Source organism: Micromys minutus (genome assembly GCF_963924665.1).
Source record: "Micromys minutus genome assembly, chromosome: 2".
Lineage (NCBI taxonomy): Eukaryota > Metazoa > Chordata > Mammalia > Rodentia > Muridae > Micromys > Micromys minutus.
In genome coordinates, this window is record NC_137971.1 from 59107686 (window position 1) to 59119533 (window position 11848).

An 11848-nucleotide genomic window follows, 5' to 3' on the forward strand; every position below is an offset into this window, starting at 1 on the left:
ACTAGGGGAGACTGGTACCCAACCCTCACCAACATGGATTGGCCATGAAGCAATCACAGATGAAATACCTTAGGCCCATCCTGTCAGGAATCCCTTCCCAATGGTCATAGCTAGGGTATCACACTGGCCCAACCCCACCCTGTTGAAGTGATACATCAGACCCTGGTCACACTGCCTCCTGCCAGCTCACGGGTAGTGCCAGAGCTTTCAATGCAGAGCCCAAAACTATAAATTTTCCTTCAACTTCTCAGCCTAATCTATTCTGAGGCAGCAAGCTACGTGAGAACCATCCATGAGAGGCAAGGCCCACGCCTGGGCTGTTTGGTATCCAGGCATCATTCTGGGTGCCTCAAGCATCTTACCTGAGCATACTACTTCTGCATCCAGCAGCAGGTTGCAGCCACCACGCAGCTTGTTGTTGAGTCTGCAGTTGCGGATGGTGGGCTCAGTGCCCTTGCAGGTCATGTACTTACTGACACCCACATCTTGACGGGGGGCCTGGAGCACATGACCACACTCCAGCTCACGGCAGAACACTGTGGCCTCCTCCACATGCAGGCCACAGAGGCGGTCCACGCCATTCATGTTCCTGATCTCGGGGAGTCCTGCACAGGGACTGTGGCCCTTCACCAGCCGGATCTCCCGGAAGGTGCCATCTATGGTGCACAAGCCCAAGTTACAGAAGGTAAGGACCTATCAGTCACACAGCCACATGGAATCTGTCTGTGTGGGCAATACTCATTTTCCCAGCCACATACTATAGGCCCAGAAGCCTATAAGGAATGACAACTGAAACCAGGTTACCCTTCTCCATCTTCAGGGAACAAGGACCTGGCACTAGGCTTCATTCAGGCCAGTGACTGTGGTCACCCTCTTAAAAGTCCAAATCAAATGAATATTAAGGTGTGTTTTTATCATCTCAGTTGTGTGTTTGTGCCTGCATGTAGGTGTAATGTATAAGTGTCTGTGGGTATCAGAGGCATTGGATCCCCTAGAGCTGGATTTACAGGCAGCTGTCAGCTTCTCTCTGTGGATTCTGGGATTCAAATCCACATCCTCTGCAAGAACGGTGCTTGCTCCTAACTGCTGAGCCATCTCTCCATCCCCGAGAGCATTTTATTTTGTTTTGTTTTTCTCTGTGTAGCCCTGGCTGTCCTGGAACTCACTCTGTAGACCAGGTTGGCCCCAAAATCAGAGATCCACATGCCTCTGCCTCCCAAGCACTGGAATTCTAACAGTGTGTGATCACCATCCAGCTAAAGCATTTTTAATAAGGCCTACAACAGTTTGGTGCTAAGCCCCAAAATAACATGGGGTCCTACTCCAGCCACAGGACACCTGTCCAAATGAACTCACAGAGAGGGCAGATGGTTCTAAAAGTCAGCTTCCAAGGGAAAGCATCTTCCTCTCGGTCATTTAATTGTAAACTTGAGTGCATGCTTACTGTGCTCCTGGAGCCAACAGCAAGATCAGTGGGAACCACCCAAAACCTGCACTTTAATCTCCCTGTTCTTTGTGCCTCCCCCTAGAAGCACGTGCTCCACCAAGCAAGTTTTGTCGGGTTTGTTCATAGCTAAGTCACCAGCCCCTAGAACAGTGCTTGTCATCTAAGCATTTGTTGAAAGAATTAGAGGGATCCAAGGAGGAGAGATGGTAACATCCAACAGAGTGCTCCCATCCGGAACCTCTGCCACAGAGCCCCAGGATAAGTGCTTTCTCATTCCCTGCCTCTCACCAGCATCTCCAGCCCCCAGCTCCACTTACTTGCACAGAGAGCCACCACCACCCACTCATGGGGGCAGGCCCGCTGACTCCATGCCCCAAGGCTACACTCCCAGAGAGAGGACTCATTGCCCCAACAGGATACATTGTGCAGCCAGGGCCGGACCATCTCTCCAGGCAGGGGTACATATTTGGGAGCACCCACGGCAGGACCACAGCCCAGCTGTCTACACACCACAGAGGCCTCTGACAGTGTCCACTCCAGGTTGCACACATGGCCCCACTCCCCTTGGTGTTGAACCAGCACCACTCCATCACACGTGCTCTGCCTGTGTGCCAGCCTCAGATTGCCTTGGCCACTTTCAGAAGTCGTGCCTGGTGGGAACAGAACCAACCATGATCTTGGAGACAGAAGCCACAAACTGCGTTCACCCTGGCTCGTTTCTAAAGCCTTGCTTTAAGTCCTCAAATGCAAAGCAGCCCTTTCTGGAAAGGTGACAGGCAGGGCTCACACAAAGACCAAAACATTGTTTCACAACTCCCCACACACTTCTTACTGCCAGTAGCTCTGAATCCCAAAAGCTGTGATGATATCCCGAAAGAAAATAAAGTATCTTTGTCCTGCTGGAATGACTCGTACCCGATGCTGCCCCCAAATATCATAGGCCCACTTCCATTGGAGACCCTGCCCTCCAAGGCCCCCACAAGTCTCAGCCAACCCCACCCACATAGTTACCCAGCGTATCATGTGCAGTGTCCACCTGGTTAATCCCTGCACGCTGCCACTTTATTATTGGTTCCTGTCTCCACTGTGCCGCCTCTGGTTGGGTCAGCCAGCACACCACTACCCATCCCTGTCCCCATCCCAGCATTTGCTTCCAGGCTTCTGCAAGCTTCACCCTTGCCACCCACACTAACCCCTGCTAGTGCAGAAGAGACACTTCCTCAGGACCGAAGCTATACGGTGTCAGCCTGGGAAAAGGAGACATCTCCAGGCACTGTTAAAGGGTCTTCTATGACAGTGGGAGAAGAAAGATGGGACCTCTTACATTTCTCTCCCACCTGAGGAAAGCTTGGGCCTCCCTCTGGGTTGTCCATCACTATCGTCCCCACCCCCTACCCCCAGCCTTTTCATCTCCCTTGCCCTGCTCCTCCCTGGATGTAGTATGCTCTGGCCTTGCCTCTTGCATAAAGACAAGTCATTAGGACTCGGAAACCCCACGTGCAGATGTCTTCTTCAGGTCCCAGCTTGCCTCACTCTCTGCAGATGCCCCCATTACTACTGGGTGACTTCAGTTCAGCACCATGGTCACCTCCTTTCTTGTACCCCTGGACAACCAGGGAGTGAACAGTCTGCTCAGCCAGTTTCAAGGGCCCACAATCTGCTTTTCTCCCCTGCCCCTCCCTCTCGCTCTCACTGTCACACACACGCATGCACACACACACACACAACCACACAACCACACACACACACACACACACACACACAGCCTGAATTTACTGCTACCTCTCACACCAACCCTTCAGTCACCTCCCTCCATATTCTCTACCCTAGAATGGCAGCTCTGTAAGAGTCAATATTGCTCAATTACCAGGCTTTCTCACCAGGCTCCACACAGCTCAAAGAGACACCGGACAAAGACGCCTCTGCAGGACCTATAGATCCATGGCATTTGGGTTGCATTCCCCATGACCAGGTTTAGGCTTAGCCGTGCATCTGGGCTCTGAACACATGCTTGGGCTGAACTTGCACTTTTGATATTAGAGGAAGACCATGGAGGGTCTTTGCATCTCAGGACTCTCTGGCCCTGGGAAGTCTAACCTTCCTCAAGCTGAGTGGAAAAGCTGGTTATAGCTAGAGTCTCATGCCACATGCCTGGACACCCAATGTCTACTGCTTGCTCAATGTCATATGTACAAATATGCAAAACAAAGATACTCACCCAGGAGAGCTGCCCTGAGAGTGAGAAGTGACCCCAAACTCAGAGTCCAAAGTGTTGTCCTCATCGCTGCACAGAGTCCAGAGCCGTAGCAATAAAGGAGATCTTGTCCTACAGCCAATTGTATCGATGTAAGAGAACCATTAGCCTGTGTCTGATAGGTACAGCAAGAGCCTCTCCCTAGCACATCAGCAACTCTACATCTCTGTCTGTAGCGGAGCAGCCAATGACCTCGCTGGTCCTGAGCACGACCAGACATGAGCAAGGGGCTGGGGTGGTTTCCTCCCATACTGATAACCACTAAAGGAGAACCTCATCCAGACCCCACCACCAGACAGGTGGCCTGTCTGACTTTAGCAGAGTGGAGCGAAGACCTATTATCTATGTACCCCACCCAAAACCGTCACCAGCACAGTAAGTGTGCCCAGAGAAGCATTTCCTGCCATGCATGTGGCATCCTTGAGGATTTGTGGAGTTCCGACTGGAACAGAAGAATGAGGCAGACCAGGTAATTCTGTAAGAGCTGTCATTGGTATATAAAGTTCACAGGAAGGGAAGCATAGCACACGGAGCCTGACAGAGACTAACCTATTCAGAAGACGCAAGGGATCCAAGAGTCTCGTAGCAGAAAACCAAACTGTCTGAGATCTGCAGAGAACCACCCAACCTATGAAAAACCAGGAAACTCACAATGCAATGTTAAATGGCAGGACCATCTGCAAGGACCTGAAACAGACCTGAAAACCTTAAAAATACTTCTGCAACTGCCAATTCTCTCAAAACAAATGAAAACAAATAAAAAATCTCAGCCAGCATCTAGAAAATATCATCCTGAGTGAGATAACCCAGTCACAAAAGAACAGACATAATATGCAGTCACTGATAGTGGGAAGCTAACCCCAGAGGCTTGCACTGCCCCAGAAACAACTCACAGACTGTATGAAGTTCAAGAAAAAAAGAAAACAAAACAAAAAAAAAAAATAGTCATGCTCAATCCTTACCCACCAAGAACGCACTGACAAATTTCGGGTTGTACCCTGTATTACATGTTCTGTCTGCTCATTGTTAAAAAAAAAAATCTTTACACACCAAGAAAACTTTGACTATTTCCAGGTTGCATCTTGTTTTACATGTACTTTTTGCTCATTGTAACTGGTGGGATCTTGATCACACTATCAAACCTTTAAAAAAAAAAAACAAGTACTGACAAAAATGTATTATATACTTTTATGCAAAAAATGCTTAAAATCTGTACATTTATCTTTGTTCTTTAAAATAAAGTTGTAAAAAAAATCTCAGCCAATATATATATATATATATATATATATATATATATATATATATATATATATATATATATATATATATATCCTATGAGGTTAGTTCTGTAAAAGTTAAACAAACAGTGCTCAGGAATTCTTCTCTGGACATTTCAGATAAAGAAATCATAAGAATGTGTATGATTGCTTTATCTAAAATTTCCAGAATGGGCAAATCCACCAGCACAACAGACAGTCAGTTGGATTGCTAATGGGCCACAGGAGGATGTGATGAAAAATGATCACCAAAGGCACAAAGTTTCCTCCTGAAATGCAACAGTATACTAAAATGAGTTGCTGCAGGTAGTTATTAGGGCTACCACACTGTGTACTTGGAAGAGTGCACATATACAGATATAGCATGATTGCTATATAAGAGTTGTAGCTCAGTAAAGCTATTACTTGAAACAGCAGATAGATATCATCAAAGTAAAAGTAAAGTAGCCAAAAACAGAGTGAGAGAATTCAGTGACAGATCGGCTGGATGGCCTCCGTGAACCTGAAGGTCACCAAAATGTACTCAGTTTAAACAACAGAAAGAAACTGAATCTCCAGCATCAGTGGGCCCGGAGATCTGCTGCTTGTTTTGAATGATTGTCCAGAAAGGAAAGATAGACCGTGGGTCTGCAGAGGCACTGAAGAAGATTGATGGCTGAAAATTCCCTAAAGGAGTTTCCTCTGAACCTGAAAGGCACAAGTTTACAGATTCAATAAACAGATCCTCAATGGAATAAATCCAAAAGACACACGCTGTCATTTTTAAAACTCTTGGGAAACCTCACCAAAAAGAGCTGCACATAGAGTGTGTTACCTGTAAAGCAGTGGTTCTCAACCTTCCTAGTGCTGGGACCGTTTAATACATCATGTTGTGTTGGTACACAACCATAAACCATTTCTTTGCTAATTCATAGCTATAATTTTGATACTGTTATGAATCATGACATAAATGTCTGGTGTTCAGGATATTTTATATGAGCCCTGTGAAAGGGTCATTCAATCTTCAAAGAGGTTGCAACCCACGCATTGAGAACTGCTGCTGTTGAGAACCACTGAATGACAGGGAATCTCATCTGACACAGAAGCTCATAGAAAGTGTGCAACCGTCAGCCAACTCAAATCCTGCACTTGATAAAATGTGTCCACCTGGGTGAAAGGAGTGAAAAGATTAGCATTCCTGCCCTTGCTGGAGAAAGCTCTCTAAACAGGAAAGAAAACACAGTAGACGAGAAAGCTGCACATTCTGCTTGTCACATTTTATTCATGGGAAAAAAATGTTCAATGTCATTAGCCTCCAGAAAAACACACATCAAAATGATGCTGAGATTCCCACTTCACCCAAGTCCGAATGGCTCTCATCAAAAGGTAACAATGAGGCAAGAACTTGTATGTACTGCTGGTGGGACTATGAACTAGTACAGCCTCTGTGGAAGTCAACATGGAGATCTCTCAAAAAGTAAGAAATGAAATTACCATAGGTCCTAGTTCTATCACGTCTAGGAGTGCAACTGAATGACCCTGAGTCACATCACAAAGAGACTTGCTTATTGCTGTACTATTTATAATAACCAAAATAAGAAACCAGTCTAGACAGCTGTCCATTGAGGAATGCATCAATGTGATGTATACAAATGCAGGAGGTATTATTCCATAAAAAAAGAACAAAGTCAGGTCATCTACAAAAATATGAATATAAGTTGAAACAACATGTAAACAAAATGAGCTAGGCTTTGGAAAGCAAGTATTATGTCTTCTATCATGCGCATTTAAAATGCGTCTGTATTTTAAAATATACGTGGTTAAGGAACTGAGAACATGATTCGGTGAATAAAGTGCTCACTGCACAAGAATCAGATCTTGGAAACCTGCATAAATGTTGGGTGGACCATATTAAAATTACCTATATAATGACAGCCTTCAGAAGGCAGAGACAAAGGGTCCCTGTGCAAGCTAGCTAGAGTAGCCATGTCAAAGAGCTCTGGGTTCAATTGAGAAGTCCCACCTCAATGCATAAAGTGGAACTTGATCAAAAAAGATGTCTCATATTAACCTTGGGCCACCACATGCATGCACACAAATATAGGTGCACACACATATTTAAAAATACATTCTCGTGTTTGAATATGCATATACATGCAAATATACATCTATATCATAATAGTAGAAAGGGACCACTTGGAAGAAGAGGGGATCACTGAGAAGGAAAAGGCACATGAGAGGGTGATGGAGGGAAAATAAGGCGAAAGTAGATTGATTATACGTTTACAGAAGACTATGATAAAATAATCTATCATTTCCATAATGAACACACAGTAATGAAAGAAAGCCATCAAGAGAACTTTAAGAAACCAATGCTTATTGCAATGAACATTTGCAAGTAAAGATGTCTGAACAAAGGGTGTACTGTATGATACACCAAGACACACTGCAGCTTCCATGAGAGGTTTATTTTATTGTTGTTGTGTTTTTTCTTTTCGGGGAGAGATTGCAAAAGCAGAGGCAGGTATGAAGGAATGGAAAGACAAATGGGACTGGGGTGCAGGATGTGAGATTCACAAAGAATAGATTTTAAAGGTTTAAATGAATAAATGAAAAGAAAGGAAAGCTTTAAGAAAAAAAACTACAGCAAATTTAGACAAGATATGCATAGCTACACTAGAGATAAAAAGTGAATAGCTGAGTCTCTTATGTTATAAGCATGTAATTAAGATGTTTTTGAGCTATGATAGTGCTTGGAAAATGAAATGCTTTAATATAAATTCAGAGTCTACACCAAGTCGAAAATTGAACAATTTAATTTGCTTTTTGATAGCAAATTTAATCAAATAATCTGATTTAAAATAGGGCACAGATATAAACAGAAAATCTTAGATGAATCTTGAATGGTTGAGATTCCTGCTGGTGAGGACGTGAAACAAGGGGAACACGCCCCCATTGCTGGTGGAACTAAAACTTGTTCAGCCACTATGGAAATCAATAGGGCAGTTTCTCGGAAAGTTGGGAATCAATCTACCTAAAGTTCCAGCTATGCCACTCTTTGGCATATACCCAAAGAAGGCTCTATCTTACCACATGGACACTGGCCTCAACCATGTTTAATGCAGCTTTATTGACAAAATTATATTTCAAGTAAAAAACTTGATATCACTCACCCCTCAAAAAAAAAAAAAAAAAAAAAACTAACAATTCCAAAATTTAGCTCTACAAAGAACACACTCCTGTAAATAAAAAAAGATAAGTCACAGGCACAGAGGCCCAGGCTGGTAGCCCAGGAACAGAGTCCCTCAGGCCTTGGGAGCAGACACAGGAGCAAGAACTTAAAGACTATAGAAAGACCAAGGCCACCACCTCTAGGCTTTCTGCGGGCACTTGCTCTGATGACTCAACGGTGCCCCATTTGAGGCAGTGAACTTTTATATTCAGTTTTCCCACTTTTGTAGGTTACAAGTAAGTGAAGAATAACAAGAGAAAATTACCTTTGTGTATCATGGGGTTTCAAACACCCAGAGAATTTAAGTATGAGATTATAAAGTGCAAGAACCAGCCCATGCATCAGGATTGGGCAGTAAGTGGATTGTCACTGTGAAGCAAGAGAAACCCAGAGCAAGCAGAGACTCTCCAGCCAACCTGGTATAGATCAGGGTGAAGCTGACCTACTAGATGCTCTGACTGATATAACTTGAGTAGTTGTTATCTTGAACAAATATTAATATCATGCCAAATCATTTTTAAAAGCATTACTGGACACCGATTGAATCGTGTTATCATTGTAAAAAGGTCTAATTCTCCAAGAATTTTAATTTCTCAAGCACACAAAGAAATGACCTAAAAAAAATGTGTGGGTGCTCCAAACTGACGGAAGTGCAGCTGGTAAGAGATTCTGACATATCTGTCAGCAAGTTATACCGCAATCACAGAGCAAAATCACTGAGCAGATCAAAACATTTGAACAAGGCTAACAAAACTGCAAAGAGTCGTTGTGGTCAGTACAACTGGCAGCTGCAAACACATCTGCTGTCAACTATGCAGGCATCCATGCACCCACCACATCAGACTCCTGCAGGCCCAGAGCCCCAAACTCATTAATCTTCAGCCTTAAGTTCATGCAGGAGAGAACATTTGGCTGCAGGGAGATCCAGGGAGACGTGAAGTAGAAAGATGAGAGGCGTTCCTGCTTGGAAGTCTGTGACGTCAGACATTCCTGCCTGGGAATGTGGGACTTCAGACAGTGCAGAACAAGGGGATGCAGCCAAAGATACTGCTGGGCCCACGCTGTCCTTGCTTCCCTGTTTCTTTCAGAACACTCCCTGCTCGGATTGTAAAATATCTCCAAGGTTTGTTTGGTTTTGTTGGGATGCTCTGTAGCTTCTACCTGTCTGTCGGGGTTCCAGCTCCATCCCAAATTCATTCTACAGATGGCACAAAATAGACAGTGGGCCTTTTGGTTTTCTCAAGTGGATGTTAACACTGCTGTCTTTGCTGTTCCCTGGATAAGATTTTCTTTGCCCTTTGGCTCCATCGGTGGAGTATGTAGATGTATTTCTGGAGTCCCTTTGTGTTCTATTTATCTGCTTCCCTGTCCTTGTACCAGTGCCTCACTACTATTCATATTGCATCTCTAAGTAGTAAGACAAAACAGTCCACATCTTAGCTGGGTGGTGGTTGTGCACACCTTTAATCCCAGCACTCAGGAGGCACTGACAGATGAGGCCAGCCTGGTCTACAGAGTGAGTTCCAGGGCAGCCAGGGCTACACAGAGAAACCCTATCTCAAAAATCCAAAAATAAAAAAAGAGTCTGAATCTTGACATTTCGTTCTTTTTCAACACTCTACCATGGCTTCTCTGGGTCCTTTTCATGTCCATGAAAATCATAGAAATTCCGAATAATTAAGTACTGGATTGTTCAGGCTGTGGCTCAATAGAACAGCATTTGTCTACCATGTGTGAGGACCTAGGTTTAAATCCAAATACTGAAAAAATAAATATTAAATAATTACTATATTTTGTAATTGTATATATTTAGTGCATCATACAATATATCAGCTGGATTCTGTTTGCCTTCCTTATCTCTTTGCCCTTTGAATTTAGAAGTGGGACAGTGCTTTTTCAGGTCCCCAGAATTCAGCCGGCAGGTCTCTTACATCCACACTCTCTACCTGGACTTCCCCAAACCCAGCTGATGCCTCTGAGTGAGCAGAGCCACATCCTGTAGCACTTTAAACAGACGTGAAATGGGGAATACAGATAGTCCAGGCAGAAGGTTAATGTCAGTGCCTGTGGAACCCAGGTGGTGACAATGGCCCTAAAGTACATTCCCTTCGCCTACCTTCTACATCAGCTACAGAAACATGTGTTCATCAAGTAATGATGAAGTATGTCCATGGGGGATTTTATTTTATTTGATTTATTGAAAGTAATAAACACACACAGTATGCACTTACTGGTAAGTGGATACTAGCCCAAAAGCTCGGAACACTCAAGAAACAATTCACAGACCATATGAAGCTCAAAAAGAAGGAAGACCAAAATGTGGCTACTTCAGTCCTTCTTAGAAGGAAGAATGAAATACTCACAGGAGAAAATACAGGGACAAAGAGTGGAGCAGGGACTGAAGGAAAGGTCGTCCAGAGACTGCCTCACCTGGGGATCCATCCCATATGCAGCCACCAAACCCAGGCACTATTGCTGATGCCAAGAAGTGCTTTCTGACAGGAGCCTGATATGAATGTCTCCTGAGAAGCTCTGTCAGAGCCTTACTGATACATACAGAAGAGGATGCTTGCAGGTAACCATAAGAGTGAGCATGGGGACCCCAAAGGAGGAGATAGAGAAAGGATTGAAGGAGCTGAAAGGGTTTGCAACCCCATAGGAAGAACAACAATATAAACTAACCAAATCCCCAGAGCTCCCAGGGACTAAAACACCAACCAATGAGCACACATGGAGAGACCCATGGCTTCAGCTGCATATTTAGCAGAGGATGGCATTGTCTGGACTCAATAGGAGAAGAAGCCCTTGGTTCTGTTAAAGCTCATTTCCCCAGTGTAGGGGAATGTCAGGCCAATGAGGTGAGAGTGGGTGGGTGGGATCTTCATAGAAGCGGGGGTGGGGGGAGAGAAATGGAGAGGGGAAAAAGGTGATGCCATTTGAAATATAAATACATAAAATATCCAATAAAAAGGAAATAAATAAAAAGTTGGAATATGAAGAGTTAAAAGGGAAAAGAAAATAGTATACACACACAAACACATCATGGAGTACATAGAGGTCAGAGGACAAACCAGAAATTTGTTTTCCCCTTACATTATGGGCTCCAAGAATCTAACCCAGCAGGAGATCAGGCTGAGTGCTGATATCAGCTGAGGTCATTTTTTTAATTATCCCAAGCTTATCTCATTCTTGGAAGAAATGAGACTTCTAATGTGTTATCCTTTTATAAATTGCTAAAATGTTATTAGAAATCCTCTGTTCACAGGGGATAATGTTCCATAAATCTATTTTTACCACAGATTAATATCAGGATCGTCACGAAAGATCTGGGACACACCTTTTAATACATTTTGCCAGTAAAGTCCTTTGGACTTGGACTTTCCTTGGGTGCAAAGTTCTTAAATGTCTGTTGCTTTTTAAACTTTAATATAATGAATTCTAGTCCTGTTCACACATGCACTCCACATCCCCTCTCACTTCCTCTCCCTCCCTCTCTTTGTCTGGAGCACCCCTCAGCAAACTACCCTCAGGCTTTCATGTCTCCCTTTTGTGTTGTGGCCACAGAATTTGACTAGAGTTCTCTGGGAGAGGGGTTATCTACTGGAACAAGGGCACACAGAAGGAGATGACACATATTCAAACCATTTATTGTCAGTAGT

General features: G+C 44.1%; 1 protein-coding gene across 1 annotated transcript in view; it reads right to left on the minus strand.

Annotated features, from left to right (window-relative positions):
• The window catches only part of SCART1 (scavenger receptor family member expressed on T cells 1), a gene marked incomplete at both ends in the record, with an annotated part of 64036 nt that extends 60307 nt beyond the window's left edge, over positions 1 to 3729 (minus strand). The window contains 3 exons of the mRNA XM_080912980.1: positions 363 to 656; positions 1765 to 2097; positions 3666 to 3729. Of these exons, the coding sequence (XP_080769106.1) occupies positions 363 to 656; positions 1765 to 2097; positions 3666 to 3729 (691 nt within the window). The remainder of the gene's footprint in view (positions 1 to 362; positions 657 to 1764; positions 2098 to 3665) is intronic.
• Between the last annotated feature and the right edge of the window lie 8119 nt (positions 3730 to 11848).